Source organism: Phyllopteryx taeniolatus, chromosome 19 (genome assembly GCF_024500385.1).
Source record: "Phyllopteryx taeniolatus isolate TA_2022b chromosome 19, UOR_Ptae_1.2, whole genome shotgun sequence".
Taxonomy (NCBI): domain Eukaryota; kingdom Metazoa; phylum Chordata; class Actinopteri; order Syngnathiformes; family Syngnathidae; genus Phyllopteryx; species Phyllopteryx taeniolatus.
In genome coordinates, this window is record NC_084520.1 from 9300519 (window position 1) to 9327731 (window position 27213).

The following is a 27213-nucleotide window of genomic DNA, read 5'->3' on the forward strand; positions in this document are numbered from 1 at the left end:
AGTGTCCAGTCCATAGGCCTTATAAATGCAAAAACCTGAGTGAGGTAAGACATGCTAATACACCAGAATTCAAGTCATCAACTGTCAGGATATAATTCAAATGTTTTTGAACAAACCTCCCAATGATGACAGTATTTTTTCAAATAATAAAAAAATAATAATAATAATAACTTAAAAGGCACTGTTCCACATTGTTATGCACAACAGAGTTTCAAGACATTTGATGGGTTTTAAAGAACATAAAATAGTAATTTATAGAATTTGCAGCATTATGAAGTCTTGGGCCTTTTATTTTACAAAAGAATACTAATCATTGGTAGGTTTGTTCAAAAACATTTTAATTATATTCTGAGGGCTGATGACTTGAAAATTATGCTGACTGTCCCTTGTACTATCAACTATTTAGGAAAATCTGAGAAAAATATCATTTGCATAATAATTTGGAATGCAGTGTAGAGGACTAGGACTGAACACTATCGTGGGATTGCTCATCCCGATACTTAATTTACAGTGACTCAAAAAATTTAAAAGATGAATGACTTCTCCAGATTGTCCACAGGTTTTAGGAGTGCGATAAATAGGCAAAAAAAAAACATCACAGGTAGGATATGCTAATAGGGGAACAGTACTGAATTCCATCGGGAACTATTCAGCCTGAGACTTGACTAATGGTAAATGGAAAATTGAAAAGACAAAAGATGAGTGCTCCAGAGTGTACACAAGGCTTAGGAGTGCAAAAAACACAAAAACCTGAGTTAGGTAGCCTGGTAGGAAGACCTTTGTGGAACTGCTTAGCCAGAGATTTGACTCATGGTGATTCAAAACTGGATCTAAGAAAGAACTCCAGCGTGTACACGGATGTTTGGAATACAAGTGGAGACAAGCATCGTTTTGAGATTGTGTAAAACCCTTCATACTGCGAAATAATCTGCAAATGTGCTTGAGGTTTGCCTCTGATAAGAACCCTGATCAATACTTGACCAGTCAATGGGATCAATCATTTCTAAGATGAGGAAGGGCACTTGTTACGTAATTTAAATGCCATACAAACTATTTCCCACCATTTAGTCTTTAACTGCAGATATTTGTGATATTTTCATATTGGTTGTAAGGGCACATATATTTAAAAGCGAAAATAGGCAAATGGTCGTCCCTGGCAGCCTTGGGTGAACCCCGTCTTCCTCACACAAGGTCACTTCTTTTTTTTTTTTTTTTTTTATCTCGTGCTCATTAGCGATCAAGGCAATCGCCCACCCGCTTTATGGGGGAACATTTGGGAGATTTGTTCGCCCTTGTTAATGTCTGACCCAAAGAGAGAGAGAGAGAGAGACAGGGAGAGAGCGACAGAGAGAGAGAGACAGGATACAGAGACAGAGAGACACAGAGAAGGGAGGCCTGAAAGCTTGACTTGTGGGTTTTTTTTTTAGTTTATTGATGATGGCTTCGCAAAGTTGTTTTCGAATTTGGAGACTATGACCTTGGCGGCAAGCTAACAAAGGACAGCACGCTGTCACTTGAATTTGTATGGAGTGAAGGCTGTCACGTGGATGAGGGCTGCCGGTCCCTTTACCACGTTTTGGACCACCACTTGCCCCACGGGGGTGTTCCATAATTCATGGAGAAGCCATGCACCTGTCACAGCAGCTCTGAGAGGCGACTCAGATCGCAGAGACACCGCGTGGTTGAGGGGCAATTATAATGCCATTTCCGACATCCATGGCTACTTCAGCCTCTTGACTCTTAGTCGCGTCACACTGCGGGTCACAGCAATGGTCACCTTACAAAACGTGCATTTTGCCATGACAATGATCGCGGTCACAGGCAACCAAAATGCATAATACATTTCATCCGCTGGTACTGCTCCATTTGGACAGAAGCCTGTCTATCCTTATCCTAAGCCAACAAAGTAGTTACCTACAGTAGTGGTACATAACGAAGTACAAATACTTTGTATAAATACTAGGCCTACTTTTGTCGATTGTCCGGTTTCTGTCCTCGGGTATTTATTTTTCTGATGACTTTTTACTTTAACTACCTACATTTAAAAATTTAAACACTTAACCAACTTTTATTACATTGGGGATATGTTCCAAACCTACCCGCAATAGGTGAAAAGCTGCGATACAGAGAGACCACATAAAAAAACGTTTAAATAGTTTGACCCCTCCCGCACTCTTAAAACATATTTAAATTATTAAAACACGTTTTTCCTGCTTCAAGCTGTTTATTTGTCACTCCCAGTTCAAGTTTAGTGGAAAACTGACAAATAAAAAAATATATAAGTGAATATTTTATAGTTAAACACCAAAATGTTCAACCAAACCACATTATCATTTCATCTGACAAATGTCTGCTAGCTTAATGCTAACAAACGGTATAATGCAATGCAAAAAGCCATAGAAAGACAAACAGAAGTTAGCATAGATGTTTAAGTAATTAATGCAACTTTAACACATACGGAGCAGCAACCAGTGACAGTTCTAGACCAATTCTACTGGGAGGGCCTGGTTAGGGGCACAGTTTTAAACACATGAATGCACGGACGCACGCTCTCGAAATTTATTTAGTCATGGTATTCATTAATTGTATTCGTTTATCACAGAGCCGATGCAACAGATGACATTTTAATGGTGTCACTTCAATAAACACGTACAGTAATGTGAAAATTATATTCACACGTAGCTACTCAGAATTTGTCGTACTTACTAACAGTGGAACGCACTTTTGTCAACATTTTTATCGCGGTGATTAATAATAATTAATAGTCACCTGGCACCTTTTACCACAGACTCTTTTCTCATGGCGGCAAACGTCTCCGCAACTTTTTTTTTTAATCTCCACAACGCTAGCAACGCTGCTTCACTTCTTCGGCATTCTGCGGTTGGCATTAGATTTTAGACGCTACTTTCTACTCTCGAGTGCACGAGAAAGAGTGTGTGGGTGGAGGCGGGGGGGACTTCTACGTGAAACAGAACAGAAACGAAAGATTCGGACAATTATCATAAACAGTCCAGCCCCTAGTTACGTTACTTAGCTGTACTAAAACGTTCACAATCATATCTTTTTTTTTATCGCCCAAACCAGTCTATGAAACTTTATGTTTGACCAGCGAGCTAAACTGTTAAATTAGCTTACCTGTCTTTGTGAGTTTTGTAGTGACGGATAAAGTTTGACGTCGTTGTTGTTGTGTTTAGGTTTAGGTGCAGGTTTCCATCCTCTTTTTGCAGACTTCATCGACAACATAATCCATCCATCCATTTTCTGAGCTGCTTCTCCTCACTAGGGTCGCGGGCGTGCTGGAGCCTATCCCAGCTATCATCGGGCAGGAGGCGGGGTACACCCTGAACTGGTTGCCAGCCAATCGCAGGGCACATACAAACAAACAACCATTTGCACTCACAGTTACATCTACGGGCAATTTAGAGTCTCCAATTCATGCATGTTTTGGGGATGTGGGAGGAAACCGGAGTGCCCGGAGAAAACCCACGCAGGCACGGGGAGAACATGCAAACTCCACACAGGCGGGGCCGGGGATTGATCCCGGGTCCTCAGAACTGTGAGGCTGATGCTCTAACCAGTCGCTCACCGTGCCGCCACAACATAATCCTTGAATCCAAATTGTATTATCTTTGGAACTCCTTCCATCGTTCATCCAGGTGGCTACGTCACACTGGCAAGTGCGAATCAACGCAGACTGTCTTGCCATGTTGGCGCGAATGACCCTTACTTTAAAAAAAAAAAGGCAAACTGCCTCACTTAAAATGCAGATTTACAACTCTAAACGGGATGACTTGTCAAGTCAAGTCTTTATTAGTAGATATATTTGGGAAGCGAGTCGCAAGTCAAAACTGGCAACTCGAGTCCACTCGAGTCAAGTCGTCTGTAGTACAGTACATAATAAGATATAACAGTAAAGTCGATCAGGAAAATATTTAATGGCCATAATTAGTTTTTGTCAATTCCCTTACAATAAAAAAATTAACCTGCACTGTCCAGTATGCAGGTATTTATTTCCCAGTCACACTGAATGCATTTTTGGCTAAAACGTTACTGAATCGATTTCCAGCCACTGAATCGTTTCGTATCGTATCGTTCTAAACGAACCTTGAATCAAATTGGCAACTACGAATCGTGATGCGAATCTAATTGTTGCTAAAACGAATTGTTACACCCCTAGCAACTACCCTACCAAAGTATCTAATTTCGTTGACAACATGCTAACAAGGTGTCTAAAACAATGCTAAAACACAGCTGTCTCATACTCTGTCTTCAAGAGATTTAATTCCATCGGACTGATGGGTTATTCATTATTGCCACAGTTTCAATATCTCACTTGGTGTTTTCGTTTAACTTGGATCATTACTCCCCTATAATACCCGCGTACCTTCCAGCTGCTCTTTGTCGCCGGTAATTAGGTGACAACGCAAAATTTAAAGATGTTAATATGAATTCTCAGGGCATCGGGTGGTATCACAGACTGAGATAAGTTCTTTAAATACCCTGATTAAGCGCCAACATGGCTGCAGGGCCCCGTTGGAACGATGAGGCGGAGAGTCTATTTTCAACCTTGCTTATGGAGTTGATCGCTTTATGGAGGCAGTCCTACTTGTCACGCCTTAACTTTTTATAGCAAACATGCTAACGCTCCAGCTACAAAAAAAACATCTCACGCTGACAAACTAGTTAGCTATAAACGCAAGTTACAAACGTTTCAGCTACCCGTAAACAAGAGATGCAAGCAAACTGTTTTTGCTAAAAATGTGAACTTCAAACTAGCTATCTTAAAAAACAAACAAACAAACAGATGCTAAAACGGGAGTCACAAACTCTCCATCTACCTAAGATGCTAACAAACTAATTAGCCAGACATGGGAGTTTCAAACACTCATGCTACTTAAAAACATGAGCTGCTAAAAAACAAACAACACAAAACAAAACAAAAAACAGTAGTAAAAAAAAAAAAGGTGAGTTTTCAACTCTCTCACAAGATCCAAACCATGAGATGTCAAAAAAGTAGAGTAACACTCTCTAAAAAGCTAAAAAAAAATAATAATAATAATAATAATCATCATCGTAATAAATAAATTAATTAATTTTAAAAAGACACACACAAGATGTTAAAATGTGACTTACACACTCACTAGTTATGGCTATTGAAGAAAAAACACAAACAAGATGCCGACAAACTAATTAGCTAAAAAATGTAAGAAAAAAAAAATAATAATAATTAAATAAACTAAGGCTAAGTAATAAATGCTATTCTTGGCTTTAATAAAAGTTATTGAGAATCTTAGCTAAAACTAGTTTGCAAAAAAACACGAGTTACAAACTAGATAAAAATGTGAAATCCAACAAACTAGTTAGCTTCAAAAGTGAGTTGCAAACTACATAATGACATATTGCCCAAAAATTTGTAACAGTAGTTTAAAATTCAGGTTACAAACTCTCCAGCAACCCCCCCAAAAAACATCAGATACAGGCTTTGTGCTGTCAATACTGGTTGTTTGAAATATTGACAAAATGATAAGAAATCATGCTTCATATCTCTTGACAGCCGCAAATGAGTGTGTTTTGTTTACTGTTTATCCAAACGGAGTATTTGGCCGTCCATCTAGATCAGCATTAACAAAACTGGAAGCAAAATGTCTGCTGAAGAACAGCCAGTGAACTTCCTGATTGGTGTCCCTGGGTGGAGAAGTCATCATCATCATTATTATTTTCATGTTTGGCTGCAGTGCTTGACGCATCCAGTCATCAAATATTTGTTGAAAATACACTCAAACCAGTCAATGCCGTGGCTTTCAAAGTCCAATTTTGTGGATCCACAGCGCCCCCCAATGATGTCTGCGAGGATGGAATTCCATTTTGAGTATATCCATCCATTTTCTATACTGCTTATCCTCATCACAGGTGAGTTATAGCCGTCGGGATACACCCAGGGGCGTTTCTCGACCCCCTGGAGGTTTAGAAAAAAACTTGGTTTGCTTTCCCTGTTGTGCCCTATCTCTGACAACTTTACATTCTATCAAACAGAGTTCCTGGATTTTATGTTTGTATTTTGGTATTAATTTAAGAAAAAAGAAACAATGAAATTCATGTGAATATCACACAGAAGCTTTTTTTCTTTTTTTTGGACCCAGCGTGCGAATGATCAGAATGGTAAAACCTCTGCCTCAATTTGAGGCACGAACAACCCGGTCAAACCAAGTCTTGCTATTCTAATTCTTGTTTCAAACCCTGATTTGAAACCCTAAGCCAGCTGGCTAAGAAGTTACCCTAATTTGAAACTCCAGCCCTTTTTGGAAATGTTAGCCCAGGCTTGTAACTCTAACCCTGGCTTGAAATCCTAACCTTCGTTTGAAACCCTAACCTTAGTTTGATACGCTAACCTTAACTCGGGCCCCTACTTGAACTTCTAGCCCTAACTTGAAATTAGAATTTGAAACTCTAACCCTTTTTTTGAGATCTTAACCCAGGCTTGAAAATGTTACTTTGAAACAAACACTTTCCCAGGCTTTAAACCCTTGTTTGAACCCATAACTCTTAGCTGAAACCATGACTCGAAACCTAACCCTGTCTTAAAACCCTAAACTTGGCTCGAAACACTTGTTTGAACCTCCAACCCTTGCTTGAAACCATATGTGAAACATAAACCTTCCTCGAAAAACTGATTTGAAACCCTAACCCAGCCTTGAAATCTTATGTTGACACCCAACGCCTGGCTTGAAGCCCACGTTTGAAGTAAGAAACCCTGCTTGAAAACCTGATTTGTAATCTAACCTATACCCGTACTTCACAGGAAAATAGTTTGAGCCAGTGTGCAAATGATCAGAATGCCGCCACTGACTCAATTTGAGCCTGAAAAAAATCCTGCTACACCTGCAGTACAATACTACTCTCTAGTGTCAGCAAGCACAATTGCAACCTTTTACTAACCGTGACAGGGCCCACTCAAGCAGAGTAGACCATTTACAAATAATCCTATAAAACAGTTGATAATGTACTTTATACATTCTACTGTGGTTTTCTACTCCTTGACTCACTTTCGTCCGTCTACTACTGAGTGACACGAGACCGTTGCAATTTTAAAAAGGTTTATTGAAGTCCAGACACTAATTGACCGTCTGAAGGAGAGAGCTTGGCTAGTATATAGACTGATTTAAAAAAGAAAAGAAAAAAGAATGACTACTCTCCTACGGCCATCTTCTTGAAATCGTGTTGTCTCCATGGGAATGGGCTGATTAGGTCACTCAAACTTTAACAAGCACGTGTGCTCAACTCAAGAGGACGGCTCCTGATGTATATTATGGAAAAAGCGTCTCGATCTCATTTGAAAGGAGAATACGCAAGCAGGGCTAATGAAAGGCATGACGCAGCCTCACAAACTAGCAAGCACGCGCGCACATACTTTACATGGCCACTGACTGAGGTGAGAGCGAATCTCATCATAAAAAACTCAACAAATAACTATGTTAGAGAATTAAAGATACAAACTCTATAAAATAACCCATAAAGCAATTCCTTCGACGAGTATTTTTGACCCTCCCCGCTTGCCGTCGTGCCATATATAAACAAGCTTCACCGGAAGTACCACCCCTTTTTGCACCCCCCTTTCCTATTCTGGGTGAGCGTCTCATTCGCACACTAACATTAATTTATAATCTTCATCCATCCCTTATAACACAAACATACTACACCCCAAAATTTGCTGTCGTATATGAACACCCTTCTTTATCCGCATTTTGACCCATCCATTTCATTAATGAAGCGTTTGTGTGCCATGAGGTAGCCGATTGTCTGACTCCGTGTCTCGTCTGCTCTTCCTCAGCGTCCAGTTCGCTCACACGGCACCATGGTAAGCAACCCAAAATGTCACAAACTCCTAGGAACTCGTTTACTGAGCTGATAGTGTTGTGTGCGAACGAGGCACGTAATTTTCGTATTGGTTGAGAAAACTAGTGTCGTCGTCCCGCGGCTGTAAACTGAAGCTAACCCCTAGCTAAGGTTGTTAGCATTAGCATGGCGTTCTGTCTTGTTGGTGTTGACGCTGTGCTAACGTGACTTTACAATAGGCTTTACACGATCATGATTTTTGGGACCTATCACCGATCAGCGAGTTGAAAAAACCGATCGCCGATCCGATCACAAGATGGAGGAATGTGTCTATTTAAATGACCTGTTTATTTATTGTATATACTTTCCTTAATTGGTCCAAAAATATATATTTACAATAAAGAATGTATCTTTGTTCATCTATTTATGCCAGTGAGGAAAAGTTACACAGAACAAATGATAAATGGTCTTCTATTAGATGGCAGCAAGTACATACAGTAATTAATGTATCCACTTTTTGTGACCGTTTTTTTTGTTGGCGTTGGTGAGATTTTTCTATTGTAAAATGTGTTCCTTGGCTTCATAAAGGTTGGAAATCACTGCTCTAGTCATATCGTGTATTCTAATCAGTCAGGTCAAATAAACATTACATGGCAGAAATAATGGGTCCTAACTTACTGTAATTAAATGACTTCACCCACACCAAAACCTTAGAGCATGATTCGACAGAACAGCGGCATGTCCAACCGTTCGTGGTACCACTAGCTTGGTAGGCTACATAATGCTTGCGAGCCGTATCGTATTCAAAGTACAGAAACATACCTCAAGCAAACCTTAAACGAACGTCCTCTCCTGAGCACCGGTGACCACCAACACACGTTTTCCCCCAGTTTGTCCTTATAATACAACATTGGCGCGCTCCACTCTTGTTGTCGTCGCCACGGTAACAAGTGTATCCAGTCGCATTTGAGTTGACAAGATAAAGCCCAATGATCGTAAAAACCGGGATGCGGTCGTGTTGGAATACAATATTTTATTGCAGTACTCTGACAGTGCAATTGTGAAAGAGCTAATTTGTCTTGTAGTCTGATTAATGCCCGGCATTACGTGTTGTCTGTCTCGGACGTGTTGTCTGTTCCGCACCGCCCATGTTTTTATTTTATTTATTTTTTTAAATACCTTTATTGGCCGTCAGATATTATCAATACTACGTCAATGCGCGACAAGGCTGAAACTTAACTTGCTTTTGGATTCAACTATACTGTGCACGCGGCGACGCGGAGTTAATGTCTTTTGTGGAGCCGATCAATGACGTCATTGATCAGATCGGCGAATTATGACATTAAAGCCGATCAGCCCAATAAAATCGGTGTAAAGTCTACTTTACAAGGATGTATGTTTGAGAATACGTGCAACGAACCCTCATTATTTGTGGGGGTTCGGGACCAAGACTTGCTAAATGTCGCGAATGCACCCCTCCACCCCAAAAAAGTTTAACTTATCAGTATTAGCACTTTAAACCCCAAATATTTGACACAATATGTTCCCAAAACATTTAAATATAATGTTGTACTTTTATTACATTATCCATAGGAACAAATGACTCAGATTTGTTTTGTTTTCTCTGTCTCTAGCCGAAACACGTGATTAGCGACGAGTCGACATTATGCTCTAAACGTCTTTGTGAAGTGTACAAGTCGCCTGGTCTCTGCAAGCCCTAATATATATTTTCCTACCTGTGTTTGTGGAGTGTGAAACTTTTCCCCTGTTTGTAACTGCCATTTTGATAATTTGACAACTGTTTTTGACACTGAGGAACAGCAAGGCGTCCAAGCATCTCAGGCTGCTGTGCCTGTGGTGCATTTACACACTTGCCAGAGTATCGATGGACCAAGTGCTGACTTTCGGACTGTCACAGAAAGCCCAGTTCCACCGGTCCACTAACAAACATGACTTAGTGTTGTTAAGTTGAAATGAAACTCATTGGTATTTTATTGATGTTGTGTTTGTTGTTTGTAGCCTCGCAAGATTGAAGAAATCAAAGATTTCCTGCTGACGGCCAGGAGGAAGGATGCCAAGTGTATGTATTGAACCACCATTATAATAGTGACCCACATCAAACACATTGTTAAAGTACTTATCCCCCAAGTGCTTGAATTTTTTTTTACATTTTCCTCAACGTATGAAAAATCATGTTTTCACAACCATTTAGTATTTTACCATAGGGATCAATGAAATATTCAGATTTGTTGTCCGTTAGATGAAGTTTCTTGTTGATGGGTTTAATCGTTAAAGGAGAATCATATCCTTGGCTTGATGACATAATTCAAAACCTTGATCCTGGTTTGAAACCCTACTTAGACACCCTAATAATTTTTTTGAAACATCAACTCTTGGTTGAAACCAGGGGTGTGCGGTACAATCAGTAGACGGTATAGATTTAGCTGACGGTACAGATTTGGACTTAACCAACCAAGCGTAATAACTCGTATTGATGACATCACTGTATCTGTCAGTATAAAAAAAAAAAAAAAGCTCATGTCTGACCAAGGAGCTGCCAGAACTTTTTTTTTTTCTTTTAAAACAACTCTGAGCTGGTTAAGAGTGCATCCATGTCCATCACTTCCTGCTTTCGAGTGTGAAAATGCTTACTGGTGATGCATCTGCTAGCTACAGTTAAGCGCCGTGGGTAGATAGTTAGTGGCTAAACACCGTCCCAAACTTCTCACGATGCTGAGTTGCTGCGCTGCTGCGAGTGTCTGTACGTTGTCAGGGAGGGTACTGGTGGAACAGCTGGAAATTAGGGAAAATTTGGACAATGTAAAAACAATAAAAGTCACCCAAATGCCTGCTGGAGGGACAGGGGGGCACAGTTGTCTGCCGTAAAAGTGTACATGTTGCAGGGGGAGTTGGGAGTTTGCGTAATAATTTTTACACTGAAGCCTATATATATATATATATATATATATATATATATATATACATATACACACACACACACACACACACACACACACACACACACACACACACACACACATACATACATACATACACCGTTACTGCAAAGGGATTCACCCTAACCCTTTGTTGAACTCCTCATTTGAAATAGACCACTCAATCAGCCTTGCTACCCTAATCCTTGTTTCAAGCACCAACTTGAAATGCTAGCGCAAGATCAAAGCCCTCGTTTAAAAGTCCAGCCCTTTTTGGAAATACTAACCCGGGCTTCTGTGTGAACACCCAACCTTTGCTTGAAACCGTAATTTGAACCCTTCTTTGAAATAAACCCATCTTGCAACACTAATCCTTGTTTGAAACTCTAAATTAAATCTTAAACCTGACTTGGACTCATAATTGGGGACTCTAAACCTTGTTTTGATACCTTACTTTGAAACCCTGGTTTGAACCCATAACCCTCACTTGAAACCCTGATCCTGGCTTGAAACCCTATTTTTTTTACCCCTAATCCAGATTTTAAACTGTAATTTGAACGCTAAACCATTCTTTCAGCGAAGTGAAATGATTTCTCTATTTAGTCCACTATGGAAGACCAGTGTGTTGTCAGTACCTTGCACAAGGAGACTGGGTGGAGGTGATCTAAAACTTTTCAATTTTTCTTTTGTAGTCTAAGGATCAGAGTTTGAGACGTAAACCTTTTTGTGTGTGCAGCCGTGAAGATCAAGAAGAACAAGGACAATGTAAAGTTCAAGGTGCGCTGCAGCAGATATCTGTACACGCTGGTCATCACTGACAAGGAGAAGGCCGAGAAGCTCAAGCAGTCTCTTCCTCCTGGTCAGTGATAATGCGCACAAAACTATTTTGTACTTGTGACTCACCTTGTCCAGTCCAATGATGTCAGGGCTCACTTAAAACCAGCCTCCCCTGGTGTATATTTTATCTTATGGATGACTTTGAAAATTTCCCTTTTTAAGTGAAGAATTTTTGCAGTATTTTGTCTTTGTTACGTTGACTTTAGTAGACTGTAATGTAAATGCATCGTTTCAACTGAGTCACTGTTCACGAGCGTAATTGGTCAAACTTTTTTCTCTTTACAGGTCTGGCTGTCAAGGAGCTGAAGTAAATTTATGATGTACAGAAAATTGTAATAAAAATTGGAAAACTCAAGTTATTGTATGTGCTTTTATTTTCACTCAGTTGTCATTTTGTATTTCTATAACAAAATGTAACACAATGTTTGTCCATTGGTAGGAACTGTTCCATTTGCTTATGTCTAGAAAATGTGGAAAAAAATACTTATATTCATTTCTAACTTTGCTTTTGTGTCCAGGATATTTATGAAATTTACCTATTCTCATTGTGACAAAGTGGCAAATTTGAATTCTGATTTGCACAAAGTAGATAGAAAACAACATATGATGCAATAGTAGCATTTATTCTGGGATTGTGTGTGTGTGTCTTGTCCTGATCACCGACAGGCATGCCAAAATATCAATTTTTTTGGAGATCTTTCTACAGAGTGCTTTTAGCGCTAGTCTTGATAAATTTGTCACAGATGTAGCAAAATGATTCTGCCGGATGTTTCCAACCTCTTGATGCCATGCGTGATGAATGCGGATAGTAATGACGAACGACTTGTCTGCACTGTGACCGCTACAATTAAATATTTCTGTTGAGTGACATTTTTGCTGCCAGATTGTTCTTGATGTTTGTGGAATGCATAGGATCGTTTTGAAGGTTCTTGAAATATCTGCAAAGCTCTTAAAATTTTGCCTCTGTCAAATTAGTGTGGAATCTGTCTGGAATGGAAGGGAAAACATGCAAGGTTTCAAAACATTGCTGCCCAGGTCAAGAAAAAAAAAAGTTTAAAGGCAATAATTATTTTCTTCGTTTCCTAGATGAAAGCAAATATGAAATAACATTCACTGACCAAAGACAGAAAAATGTCAAAATTTTGTTAGAGGGTGTAATTGTTCATTTGTGGTGACTTAATGTACTAATACCCGCAGGACGGCGAGTTGATTTGATACAATCTACAAGTGACCTGAAAGCTATGCGTTATGTATGTTTACGCCTTATTTTAAGTTTTTACATTTTTTTTTTTGTTTGTTTGTTGCTGCTATGTTTTAGTATTTCAAAAAATAGCTGTTTTGACCCAATTGGTGAGGTCCGAGTGCGAATTGACTCAATTCTTTTCTTGGCCACCAGATGTCAGAAAAACAATTCGGCCAAACTGCTTCTTGTCGTATCCGCAGTTGACCACCAGATGGCAGCAAAGTAACAAATCTGGACGAACAATTAGTCCAAGTGAATGTAAAACGCTTTGTTACGACCTCGTCTCCCGTGGGTCCCGTGTAAGCATCACCGCGTGGTTACGATGCGTCTTTCTACGTCGTGGACGCGCGCCGTGGATCCAAACACACACGCACGCACGCACGGGATACACTAGCAGCTCCCTCCTTCCATCCTCGTGATTCCTCGTCATTCCCGAACAAGTGTGAGATCCACGCGGATCAGAACATTCTACTGTGTGTGTTTTGGACTCGCGTGGAGGAGTGCGTGTCTCCACCAGCACCAGCACGTACGAAGCATGTTTTCATCCCCGCTCTTGTCTCACACGAGACAGGACTGAGGAGACGCTTTGAACTTTTTGTGTGTGGTTTATTTCGGTTTAATCTCCGTTCAAGCAGGGATGTCATCTTCACGCGTGGATTACATCGCGCCGTGGTGGATTTACTGGCTTCACAGTTTCCCACACGTCAACCTGAGGCTGCAGCCCGTGGACAACAGCTTCAGACCCGACGACGAGAACTACCAGCAGGTCAGTGTGGCGCCCCAGTGGAACATTTAGAATCACTCCAATAGCGACAATACCGAGGTACACCAGTACACATAGTAATGCTCTAATATCTTGCACTTTAACGAGGTCATGTCCCCATATGAAATTAATGTAAAGTGATTTCAAACTGGCCACACAACCTTGATTAACATGTTCAGTGTCTGAGGTAACGAACCTGACTCAAACCCCTAATTTGACCCACGCTTGAAACCCTGACCTTGGTTTGAAACCCCAGTTTGAAATGCTCACCCTGGTGTAAATCCCTACTTTGAAATGCAAACCATGGGTTGAAATCCTATTTGAAATCCTTAAATGCAGCTATAAACCTTACTTTGAAACGCTAACCCTCGCTTGAAAGCCTAACCTTGGTTTTGAACCCAGATCCTAGTTTGAAAGCCTGGCCCTGATTTAAAACCTTATTTCGAAAGCCTAACCCAGGCTTGAATTCCTACTTTGAAACACTAACCCTAGTTTGCAACCTTAACCTTTATTTCGAAACCCTAACCCTGGCTTCAACCCCTAATTTGAAACCCCCACTCCTTGTTGAAAACCCTAATCCAATTTAGAAACCCTATTTTGAAATGCTAACTTTACCTTGAAAGCCTAAACTTGACTTGGAACCCTTATCCTGGTTGGAAAACCTACCCTGGCTTGAAACCCTACTTTGAAACACTAACTCTGGCTTTGAAACCTTCATTTAAAACCACCACCCTAGTTTGAAGCACTAACACTGGCTTGACACACTTTGAAACTCCAATCCTGGCTTGAAACCCCAATTTGAAACACAAACCCTTGCTTAAACCTTCCATTTTAAACCATACCCCTAATTCAAACCCAGTCCCTTTCTTGAAACTCTAACCCTGGTTTAAAACCCCAATTTGAAACCGTAACCCTGGCTGGAAACTCTACTTTGAAACCCTAATGTGTTCAAGTAAGGTCCATTACTGGTTCTGTGGTTATTATGTGTTGTCCTCTCACTGACGCTCATCTGTGGTGGGATCACACGCACACAAAAAAACCCAAAACAACAACAACACACTCCTCTAGATGCTCACTGAGCTTAAGTTCTATAAGGTTTGCTGATGTCATTCATGATGTGGCTTTTTTGTTTATTTGGCTATTATTTATTTATGTATTTATTTTTTCAGGATAAATCCCGTCGAGCCATTTGGTGTATCTAATGTTGTGTCCCAACTGGTATAATGCACAATGTAACGTATTGTAGAATGGTTACGGCGCCATGTGACCACCTTGTCGGCGTTATTGTTTTTTGTTGTGCTGAATGAGCGCCGGCAATTCAATTTAAGAGGAGGAAACATGGCAGCGGGGTCACATGACTGTGGGATGCCTCCCCATTGGCGGCAAAGTTGCTGCGTGGGCTGAATTCTTCAGGACATGGTATGTGTCATGCAGGCGGGGGGAAGGGGGGGCTCAAAAAGAAGACATTTGATAGGTGTGCAGGTTGGACCTCATCTGACTTCCCTTTTAGTCAAGTTTGGACTCCCAACAATACGTTTTTATCAATGTAGCTTAGCGTTGCCGCTAATGAGCGAGGCATGATCTGTCTATTACTGATAACGCTGATGAATATATACGTATTCTTTCCGTCCCGACAGTGCAGTTACCAGTTGAATTAGCTTTGTTTTTAGCTTTAACAGACGGCGGCCGTAAAATTCCAAGGCTCTCATTCTTGATTTGTTTGGACGGTCGGCAACAGTTTGAAGTCACCATTTATCACTATCTCAAATGTAAATATACTTTTTAACCACACTTTTTTAAAATTTAGTTAACAATCCTTGTGATGCCGTGCTAATCGGAAGATCCTCTATACTGCAGCCTACGGCTGCAACTAACGATTATTTTGATAATCGATTAATCTGTCGAGTCCTGACGTTTCCCTCTGTTTATTACAGTAACAGTTATACGTATATAAAGTATTCCCACAAAGATTTGTTAGCTAGATAGCTTGGTAGTTTGTCAGTCAACTAGGGCTGGGGCAGGAATAACAGACAATAACAATGTCCCAACTATGTCTTGAGACTTGGTGACGCAGCATGTGGCTCATCACCAAAGTTTATTTCTGCACACACCTGTTCCAAGTAACAATTGTATGTTTATCATCATGAGGGAGCGCCATTTTTACTAGAAGTGTGACAGTAGCTGAAGATCTTGTGCACTGTATTGTCTGCTCCGTGCAATTTCTCCTCTATGTTGCAGAGAAGACAACTCTTGGTGTTTCCCAGTGTTTATTACAGTCACTTTGACAGTATCGCAACACACAGCACAAACTACGACTGGACGGTTAATAGCGATAATTCAAGATTTTTTTTGCCAAGGATTAGGTTTTTTTTTTTTTAAATGGATTTTTTTTTTTTTTTTTTTTTCCAGCTTCTATACTTCAAAACATGTTTGGTATCAAGATAAATAAAGCAAATCCCAGATGGGGGGGGGGGAAGACCAAAAGCAGAACTCTTCCTCATCCATAAAGAAAAGGGGGGAAAATATATTAAAATCCAATTTTTGTGGGGAAAAAAAGGGTGAATTTATTTTAAGGCCATATCGCCAAGCCCTGAAACAAACAAACACTATCCTCGCCATTGTTGTCTGAGGTGGCTACTAGGAGCAAAACAGCAGCCCTTCGACCTACTGAGGCAAAATCAACAATAAGGTCCTCTCAAGTGGTGGGGGCTGGGTTTTTTTCCCTTGTCTTTTTGTTGAGGATCCCCCTTGACCCCAGCCCATCCACCCCCCTGGATTGCACGGTATGCGTGTGGGTCCTGGGAGAGCTCTAGACCTTACTAGAAAGAATCTCTTTCCAGAAAGCTCCCGCTACATAAATTCAGAAGCGTTAAATCCCACTTAAACTTGTGTGTCGCGGTGAAGCTCCCACTTCCTTCCTTGTACTTCCTCCCCCCCTACTTACTCGAGCATGCCTGGTTCACTGGGACTTAATGGCATCCCAGCTGCGAATGTGGCCCAGCCGAGCGCACTGTGCCGGAAAAAAGACCCCCGTACCGTCCCTCCTCCCTGAGGCATTGAGCCGAGCGTCACAGAGGATGATGAGGGGTGCGACTGATGATTGGAGGAAGGGTGGCGGTTGGATGGGGGAGTTTTCCTTGTAATGATGGCAGAGTGCATTTGTCAGTCACTTGTAGTGGAAGGTTTATATCTCTTGAGCCCTGCAGGAAGTGATGATGTCATCATACTGCACTTTAGAGACAAGATAACGGCAACATGTCCAAATGAGCACGGGAAATAGAAAACTCCCATAGGAAATCATGGACATTGAAATAAAACATGAATGTAATGTATATTCAATGTCTTAAGTAGTAAAAGTGCTTCGCATTTGATGACACCTGACAGATGCTGTTTTATAGGGGCCGCCTCTGGCTTGAAACATTAAACATTGTTTAAAATCGTTACTTAAAACACTAACGATCCAGGCTTGAAATCCTACTTTGAAACACTAACCCTGGCTCAAAACCCTCATTTGAAACACCAGCCTTTGTTGGTATTGCTAACCGAGGCATGAAACTCTTCTTTGAAACCCAAAACCTGGCTGAAGCCATCATTTGAAACCCTAACTCTTGCTTGAGACCCTAACTTTGAAACACTAACCCTTTCTTAACACCCTAAATTGAAACCTTAGCCTGAGTTTGCAACCCTAACCCTGGCTTGAAACCCTTTGAAACCATAAACCTGGCGAATTTTGAAACTGAACCCTGGCTTGAAACCCAATTTTGAAAGCCTAAAAACATATTACAGCCTACACTTTAAATGTTGCATATAAGGTCTGACACTTTTAGGACAGTCAACTGTCAAATCTTACATTTTCCTGGAATAGAATTTCTGGAATTTCCCTTTATAAAAACAGAGGAGAGGGGAATTCCAAGGCCTTGCTTGTTCCGTGACCCGCCACCCGTTTAGCTCCTGTCACATACAGAGTATGTCACTGTCCACACCTGCTGCGTTGCTCGTCCCGTCACACATTTAACGCATTTAGCGCTGGTGTTATTCCACTCGCAGGGGACTTAAGCAGATAGTGTCTCCGTAACGCTGTGCTTATGAATTAATTATAATCTTATGTGGAACTATTGATTTTAACAGGCCTCAGGCCATACATTCCAGCCTTGGATTACCAACCAGAGAGAGTATAAAAAGCAGAGATGGTGTGCTTATGTTTGTGCTATTTTTTGATTTAATTCTTTTTTTTTTCTTTAAATTATCCTGCGTTAAACTTTCTTCTCCTTAGCTTCCTGTTTGATTTCTTACTGCAGCCCATTTAAGCAGTAAAGTAGTCAGTACTAAAGATTAATTTGACTGAAGTTGATTGGAAATTTGTCCACTATTAAAAATTTTTTTTAAAAAAAAAACAACAACCTCCAACTAACTTCCAACTAGCTATGTTTATTTAAAGAATATTTGTATTTATTAAATTTTTATGTAATATTTTGATATTATTAGCTGCCGTTATTTGTTATGCCATTCGAGGCAGCACACTGGTCCATTTGGCATTTATCATCTTTCTGATGACACTTTGGGAAGTGGAAATTATGCGTTCAAAATCCTCCGGGACATTTTGGCTGTGGGCTTTAATCACTTTCTCCTGATGCTAACACACACGCACGCACACGCACACACACACACACACACACACACACACACACACACACACACACACACACACACACACACACAAGCCTAAAATTGTGACTTGTCTGTAATTTCACACTGAGATAATGCATTTGTCAGCCTTGTTTGTTTTCTGTGTGAATGTATTAAGTCGGAGTCAACAATCAGTCATAGTCTCTTTCATGCAGAAATCCCGCAAAATAACTGTGACCAAGCCATGACGAAAGACGTCGGGAGGTGGGATATTGTCATGGCTGAGTGCTTTTACGCAATGATAGAACATTGTTGACATTGTTTCAGTTTATACTGCAACCCATTTAGGCAGCAAACAAGTTAGGTTAGAAGGTTATTGCCCCACCGCTTTCTCTAGATGTTGTCTTTAAATGTGTATAAAAAAAAACAGTCTAATTCATCCCGCATTATGTTTTCTTCCTGTTTATTTCCTATTTCAATTGCTATAGCATCCCTGTTAAGCAGGCAACAAGTTAGGTTAGGGGTAATTGCGTCACATGTTGCTCAAGATGTTGTCTTTTGACCTTTTTGAAAATGCCAAGGCCCCAGAGTAAAAATGATCCTGCATTAAACTTTCTTCCTGTTTACTTCCTGTTTCAATTCCTATTGCAGCCCGTTTAGGCAGTTAAGGGCATAAAATAGATTATTTTGGGGAGGTGCGGGGGGGGGGGGGGGGGGGGCGTGATTGCACCACCTGTTGCTAGAGATGTTGTCTGTGTTTAGAAAAAAAAAGCTTAGTCTAAATGGGTCTACTACATTGAAATTTCTTCCTACTTACTTTCTGTTTCAGGTCATTCCGGCAGCCCGTTTAGGCAGCAAACAAGTTGCATTAGGGGGTTATTGTGCCACCTGTAGCTTGAGATGTTGTCTCACAACATATTTAGAAAATGTCTAGAGTCAAAATTATCCTGCACCCAACTTACTGTTGACTTCCTCTTTCAACTCCGATGGCAGCCTGTTTTTATCAGTAAAGTATTTTGACCTAAGGATGGGTTTAGGGGGATTATTGTACCACCTACTGCTAGAGTCGCCTAAATGTTTTCAGTGGCCATGTCAAAATTATTCCGCATTGGGGGTTATTGTGCCACCTGTTTCAAGAGACATATTAAAACAAAAAAAAAACTCCATGTTGAAATTATTCCACGTTAAATTTTTTACTTGCTGTTTCAGGTTGTATGGAAGCCCATTTATGCAGCAAACTAGCCTGAGGATGGGAAATAGGACTAAAAAAAATTGGGGGAAATTAACATTCAATACATTTATTATTTGTTGTTTTCTTGGAAGCAAATACAAAGATAAGTTGATAAGTCTTTATTCAAGATTATTACGCTCCCAAAGAGCGCAATGTGTGCCGTTAAAATATGCAACATGTTTTGAAAGTTAACGGAAGGTCAGAATGCTTGGGAAGTAATTGCTGCATGCACGGCGGCGGTTGGGTGCGTGTCTCTGCATGTGCATCCTTTCCTTCCCCTTGCATGGATGCTACATAATTTACCAGCCATTATTTCTGCAAAGAGGAAAACACCGCAGAGGAAGTGCAAAGGCGCGGACTGTTCCCGATGTCGGTGACTTGGGAATTGTCCCGCAAAAATAGTGAGTGCATGTTTTTTTTCTTCTCCCGGAAAACAACAAAGAGGACATCAACTATTCTTTTGACAGCTCGGATCAACTCTAAAGAGTCCCGACAGCCAGCGAGCTCCATCCTTTTCCTCCCGTCCCACCACATTCCCTTCTTTCTCCGCATCGCCTTGGCTGCGGGGAATCACAAGACGGCCATTGAAGCGGGCCCGTCACATGCTGCTCCATTCAAATAAACGCTGATGGTTCCCCTTTTCACTCGGTGAGCCGCGCGTTACCATGGAGATGCACTCAGTGTTTAACCCGGAGTTCTCCCACACTAATGCTGCATTTTTATACCATGCTACCATCTCTTCGACCTGCTCTCGTGTTTGTTTCAGGGGTCGATGTGACCCGCTTGCATGTTTGCATAGTGCAGTCTAGGGCAGACATGAGCCTCATCGTGACCACAAACACAAATCTTAGAACTTAGAATTTACATAGCCAATCCCACCACACTTCAGTTGTACAGCCGGATCCATGACATCTGTCCTTCATGCTTCCCCTCCTGTCCTTGTCCTGTCCAGTCCTGTCCTATATTGTCCTGTCCTTCCTTCACAAGGTGTCGCACTACTGGCCCATACAACGCTCAAGTCTAATGAGTCATTGTATCAGGCACATAATGATTAATTTACTCATCTTTCTTGCACCTTACTGTATGTCCTGTCTTTTGTTGTCTTCTCTTCCTATATTATTTAGTTATCTTTTCACTGTCTCTCCCTTTTGTTTTTCTGTCACTCCCTTTTAAAACCTTATTCTGTCCGATTGAATTTTCAGTAAAAATCCATCAGAATACAAAGAACCACAGTGGGAGCCTAAAAACTCCACTGTGGCACAGTAAAACTGTCCCAGCATAAAAGGTATACAAATCCTCCTTTCTGTTTGAACTAACAGCTGAACAGGACAACAACAACAAAAACTTAAAACCCTGGTCTGATTGCCTTATGTCATACCATCCATCCATCCATTTTCTGAGCCGCTTCTCCTCACTAGGGTCGCGGGCGTCCTGGAGCCTATCCCAGCTATCATTGGGCAGGAGGGTGGGGTACACCCTGAACTGGTTGCCAGCCAATCGCAGGGCACATAGAAACAAACAACCATTCGCACTCACATTCACACCTACGGGCAATTTAGAGTCTACAATTCATGCATGTTTTTGGGATGTGGGAGGAAACCGGAGTGCTCGGAGAAAACCCACGCAGGCACGGGGAGAACATGCAAACTCCACACAGGCGGGGCCGGGGATTGAACCCCGGTCCTCAGAACTGTGAGGCTGACGCTCTAACCAGTCGGTCACCGTGCCGCCTTATGTCATACCCTAATATAAAAACAAACCCTAACTTGAAATCATAACCCAATTTTCAAACCTCAAACCTGACCTGAAACCCTATCTTGAAACCCTAATATTGTCTTTAAACCCTAATTCAAAATCCTAACCCTAATTTGAAACCATAACTCCGGCCTTGAACCCTATTTTGAAACCCTAAACTGAAAACCTAACCCTGCCTTAAAACCCAAATTTACAACCCTCGCCCTGGCTAAAAACCCGAACCAACACTGGTTTGAAGTCCTATTTGAAACCCTAAACCCTGGCTTTGAAACCTAATTTGATAAAACCCTAACCCTGGCTAGCAATCATAACTCAAACCTGAAAGCATAAACCAGGCTTTAAGCCTCAACTCAATACGCTAATTTAAAGGTCCTCTATTTTGGCTATTTTGACCTCCATACATTGACTCTTTAACATGGACTGAGTATAAAAGTGTCAATTTTATATATAAAAAAACAAAGCACCTTATTTTTGTCATACAAATGTCCAGAAAAGGCCCCTCTGACAGCTACTTCTGTTTGACCCAGTTTTGTATCAGCTTTGTCCATATTTGGCTAAGACCGGCCCCTTTCCTCTGATTGTTTGCCTCCATTTAGAAGACTCACTTGTGAGAGCACACGTTTGTTAAGTTGACAGTGTACAAAAGGTTTTTACGGGTGAAATAGGCACACAATATAACAGGAAGACTGTTTAATTGCATGCCTGTTTTATGGTGAAAGTCAAGGGGGTCGACATCATAGCCGTTAAATGAAACAGATGGAGCAGAAACGAGTGTCCACGGTTCCATCTTCTGCTCTTTTACGTTGCAAACTGGACCAGCCTCATCATTTTTTTTGGTTTTGTTTTGGTTTGTCGTAATCCAGTGGATTCTGCCTATTTTGGGGTTTTAATCCCTCGCTACTCTTGCGGGATGCATGACACTCACAATGGGAACATATGGCTCTGCAAGCAAAAGATGTGAGACGCACTAGAAAGAAGAAGGGGGGGGGGGCTAAACCATCTGCTCGCATTGGACGATCTATTTTCGTCCCATCTCTCGCAGAAGGTGGGATGAAGTGGAAGAAGAGGGTGTTGGTGGGGGTTTGTAGGAAGAGTGGAGATGAAGAGCAGCGCGAGGAGGTGTCTGCTCGCCAGCTGGAGGCAAGGGGTGCTGGCAGAGAAGATGAGAGCCCCCCAGTAAGCAGTTGGCCTTGTTTCTGTGAGCCCCTCAGATGTGGAGATGATCACGGCTCGCTGTCTTACTTACTGATCATTACTGTAACTCAAAGAAAGAAATGGGGCTAACAAACACGGGGAAACACCAGCTTTGTTACTTTTTTACTGCTACATGACAGTATTATTGCAAGAAAAAGGAGAGGTTGCGGCGCATTTAAAAAAACAAACCGCACTTGAAACCATAAACCAAACCTGAAACCCTAATCCCGTGTTTATAACCTAATTAAAATTGAAACCCTCATATTTAACCCTAGACGGCACGGTGGAGGCTGGTTAGAGCGTCAGCCTCACAGTTCTGAGGACCCGGTTCAATCCCCGGCCCCGCCTGTGTGGAGTTTGCATGTTCTCCCCGTGCCTGCGTGGGTTTTCTCCGGGCACTCCGGTTTCCTCCCACATCCCAAAAAACATGCATTAATTGCAGACTCTAAATTGCCCATGGGCGTGACTGTGTGTGCGAATGGTTGTTTGTTTGTATGTGCCCTGCGATTGGCTGGCAACCGGTTCAGGGTGTACCCCGCCTCCTGCCCGATGACAGCTGGGATAGGCTCCAGGACGCCCGCGACCCTCGTGAGGAGAAGCGGCTCAGAAAATGGATGGCTGGATATTTAACCCTAATTTGAAATCCTGGCTTTAAAGTTTAATTTGAAAACCTCAGCCTTGAAAGGCTAACTTGAAATGCTCATTTGGCACTACACTGTGGCAGTTTTCGACATTGACGAGTCGTCATATGCATAAGAAAGAAAAAAAGGTCTTTGTTCACATTTTTTTGTCATTGTGTTAATAAAAAAATTTATGTATCAAAAGTACTAGTAATTTAAAACCATCCATCCATCCATCCATCCATTTTCTTTACCGCTTATCCTCAGTAGGGTCGCGGGCTGCTGGAGCCTATCCCAGCTATCTTCGGGCGGGAGGCGGGGTACACCGTGAACCGGTCGCCACCCACTCGCAGGTCACATAGTAACAAACAACCATTCGCACTCACATTCACACCTACGGGCAATTTAGAGTCTTCAATCAACCTAGCACGCATGCTTTGGGGATGTGGGAGGAAACCGGACTGCCCGGACAAAACCCGCCCAGGCACTGGGAGAACATGCAAACTCCACACAGGCTGGCCAGAACTTTGAGACAGATGGGCTAACCCATGGAACCCTATTTTGAAACCCGAACTGTGTCGTACATCCCTAATTTCAAATCCTAACCCTGTTTTATGATTTCAGTTTAAATTATTGACCAAGTTTTTGATCTTATTCTCTTAGTCTCTGCTTTTTCTGGGCTGCGTGGCGGCGACGGTGCTGGGCGTCAACCTGCTGTGTCTGGCCGTCTACCTGAGCTGCCTGTGCTGCCGCTGCAAGGATGACGACGGCGGCGGCGAGGAGGACAGCAAGAAGCCGACATCCTGCTGCGTCACCTGGTCGGCCGTCGTCGCAGGCCTCGTCACTTGGTGAGAAAAAACACCTTCCCAGGCTGCACACCCCTTCCTTTGGTGTGTTTCTCTATATGTAACCTTGTCTTAAAACCCTGATTTGAAACCCTACTAACCCTAGTAGACTAACCCTAACCCTTATATTGAAAGCCCAACTTGATACCCTAATTTAAAACCCAAACCTTAAACCATAATTCATAGCCCTGAGTTGAGACTCTATCGTAAAGCCCTAATTTGAAACCCCAACCTGAGCTAATTTGACACCTTAACCCTAACTCAAAACCTTAACCCTTTTTTGTTACACGAATGTTATTGGTATGGTATTATGGAAACCATAATTTGAAGCGCTAATTTAAAACCGTATTTTGAAACTCTAACCCTTTCTTGAAGGCCTAATTTGAGACCCCTGACCAAAGCTTCAAACACTAATTTGATACCTTAGATACCTGGTTTGAAAGTGAAACCCAAACTTGATACCCCACTTGAAATCCTAATCCAAACATTAACCACGCCTTAAAACTGTAGTCTGTCCACCTAATTTGGAAACCTGTAATTGGAAACCCCAACTTCAAACTCTAACTTGGAAACCTAATTTGAAACCCCAACTTCAAAACATAGTTTGGAACGCTAACCCTGACTTCACACCCTGATTTGAAACCCTAATTCTGACTTGAAGCCCTAACATTCAACATACAATAGTGTTTTCAAGGACAGGATGTAAACAGAGTGACTTTTACTCAACATGGTCAGTGTGGCCTGGAGTTTTTATCCTCTCCATTTCTACCCCCCCCCCCCCCCAAAAAAAGAAAACTGTCCTCTTGTTATTCTCAAGGTGTTTTCTATTTCCCCTTCTATTTACTCCGCAAACACTTTAGATGCACAACGACGCACGGCGTTTCCTTCCCGAGTGTCCCTCTGGCCTCTCGTTTCCGCGCAGCAGACAGCTCGAGTCGCCTCGGTCTCATTAAAGCCGTGCATAAACTCACTGGACACTTCATTAGGTACACCTGCAGAATCCACAATGGCGGCTCTGAGCGTACACCAGAAGACCAAACCATGTTTTGTTTTTTTGGTGTGTTTTTATACAATGATCACCATATGCCATACAGGAAGTGATTGCGCGTGGTCGGCACTTACATCGTTAAGCCGCTCGCTTACACGCCCTCTGGTCTCTCTGCAAAGTAGCTAATTGAATCTAGTGCGGCAATGGCCCTGCTTCATGTGACAGTCATGTTGTACAACCCATTTTGTCAGTCCCACCACTGTCTATCTTTGCTTTTTCATGTTTTTAAGATGCTTTCAGGACATACTCATATCGTTTAATACCGTATCATGTTGCCCTTTTACAATAGTGTCTTTTCTCTATGACCTTTAAAGGCATATTATGTAACAGCAAAGGGAGTAAATTATGTATCGATTTGCTGCCAGTTGTTCTTGATAAATCTGACATATTTGCAGGGAGTATTTTTGGGGTGGTGAAAAGGGCTCCTTATTTTGGGTATTGTTTAGCAAGCTTGGACCTCGATCGTAGCTGGTTAGTTAAAAGGATAGGCAAAATTGTAAAACATTTTGGCAGAAATCTTATTTACAATTTTAGTCGACTTTTTTCCCCCCCTTATAGAAAAAAAACAAACAAATGAAAGTGACATTATTCAATTATTTTTTTGCTATTTGCTTTAACTCCTGAGACTATTTTGTCTTCAGCGATTTCTTTCCTGGCATTAACTGTCATCGTTTTCCACAGAATTACAGCGGTACTTTGAGTTAGAAATGTAATTTATTCCTTGACCAAGCTTGTAACTCAATTTACTCTTAACCGACTAATTTTCCTCATGGAAATTTATTGAAATCCCATTAATCCATTCCAGCCACCCAAAAACCACCACAATAGTTTTCATGTTTTGAAAAAAATTGCACTGTACTGTATACAAACATAATAATAGAGAATCTAAAGAAATAAACTGGTTATATGAAGTTTAATTACTGTACGTATTGTCGTATCCGTGTTTTGGATGTGTGCCATTAAGGCGTGTCCTAGTAAGTCATGGCAGGAGCTGGACTCGAGTCGGCTATTTAGTCTATGTGTGAGTCTCTGAGCGTGAGCTGTGCGTACAGCAGCTCCTTGCGAGTGTTCACGACTGTGGCTCTCCTTGCCCCACGCGCAAAGGCATTAGAGTCCCTTTATAGCGGCACTTTTTATTCTGGTAACTTGAGCAGCAGCCTATCTGAAGCTCACTAAAATGTTCATTTGTGTATGTCATCTTTCATGAACTGGAAAGTAGCATGCTAGCTAACAAACAAGACGAATAAAAAACTTGTCTCTCGGCAGCTAAATGTCAGTGGAAATTTGGCAGTTCCAACTTGTAAAGCAAACCAAGACAGTCGCCGAATAGCGTTGCAGGAGTTTCTCATCCCATCGGTTCGGCTGCCAGTTTGGGTCAAAACGTAAATATTTGATAAACCCGTCTTGAGTCAATTCGTTTTAGCCGGCAGCCTTTTTTCCCCCTCTGCCGCTGCTGCTGCCATTTCACTTTAGTTTCCCCCTAAATTCCTCACGTCTTTTTCTCTGCATTGTCATTCCTCGCCGTGACTGTTGTGCACTGTCTGTGATGTTCTTTCTCTTGGGCTTCGACTCCAGCTAGTAAAAGACACATTGGGCATAAGTGGTGTATTTATTAAAAAAAAAAAAAAGAAATCTTGAATTAATGAGACTGTTGCCGGGAGTTAAGCCTGAGTATTTTTAGCATCTGCACATTGGCGGATGAACAAAAGGGAAGAACATCCAGCGAACCAAACGCACGTCTTTATGTGTGTCATTATCATACCTAGCGTGTGTCCTGATTTGTGTGCGCTAATACCTTTTCATGCTGTCTTTTTCTATCTACCTCCGTGCCTTTCATTCGCCACCCTGCAAACGTGATTAATTTATGTCACGTCTTGCAACGCGCATATCCGCCGCAAGCGCGACGCTCAAAACATGGTGCATGCGCTAGCTGGTACCTGCGGGCTAAACGCTAACAAGAAACCTTGTTGTTTAAGTGATGAGTGTAGTCGTCGCGTCATCGTTGTGCTACGCTAGTGCTAATGTATTCATACAGGGGACAATTGGCAGCATATTAATAAAAACCACTGTGCTTGTCAATCCAGCATTACAAAACATAACTAAAAACAGACACACAACAAAAAAAACATAATACATTCCAGGATTGTTTCTGTTGCTTCAAATTACCGGCCAGGTAAGTAAAACAATTTTTAACCGAAACTTCAAACCCTAACCTTGGCTTGAAACCCTAAATCAAACTTGAAATTTGTTGTTGTACTGAGCAGCCAGGACATATTTTTGTC

At 41.5% G+C, this 27213-nt stretch overlaps 2 protein-coding genes across 7 annotated transcripts in view; both read left to right on the forward strand.

Moving 5' to 3' along the window:
• The first annotated feature begins 7558 nt into the window (after positions 1–7558).
• On the forward strand, positions 7559–11961 carry rpl38 (ribosomal protein L38). Of its 2 annotated transcripts, none has more exons than XM_061756403.1 (5): positions 7559–7624; positions 7829–7855; positions 9853–9913; positions 11506–11628; positions 11892–11961. In XM_061756403.1, exons 2-5 carry the CDS (start codon positions 7853–7855, stop codon positions 11915–11917), a joined length of 213 nt encoding a protein of 70 aa, XP_061612387.1. In that variant the 5' UTR covers positions 7559–7624; positions 7829–7852; the 3' UTR covers positions 11918–11961. The 2 variants fall into 2 exon arrangements, with proteins under 2 accessions (XP_061612387.1, XP_061612388.1); XM_061756404.1 differs by having other exon boundaries at positions 7596–7624; positions 7790–7855.
• A 1172-nt stretch (positions 11962–13133) lies between these two features.
• Positions 13134–27213, forward strand: part of ttyh2 (tweety family member 2) — a 36769-nt gene continuing 22689 nt past the window's right edge. For all 5 annotated transcript variants that reach the window (XR_009785716.1, XM_061756655.1, XM_061756656.1 and 2 more), the window contains exons 1-2: positions 13134–13615; positions 23702–23886. Coding sequence is in view for 4 of the 5 variants with exons in the window: in XM_061756655.1 (XP_061612639.1) it covers positions 13487–13615; positions 23702–23886 (314 nt within the window). In the remaining variant the exon portion in view is untranslated. The remainder of the gene's footprint in view (positions 13616–23701; positions 23887–27213) is intronic.

Excerpts from the sequence above, each read along its gene's own strand:
- rpl38 (XM_061756403.1), top strand. Across the intron at positions 9,914-11,505 it reads CAGGAGGAAGGATGCCAAGT|CCGTGAAGATCAAGAAGAAC; the intron begins GTATGTATTGAA and ends TTGTGTGTGCAG. Across the intron at positions 11,629-11,891 it reads CAAGCAGTCTCTTCCTCCTG|GTCTGGCTGTCAAGGAGCTG; the intron begins GTCAGTGATAAT and ends TTCTCTTTACAG.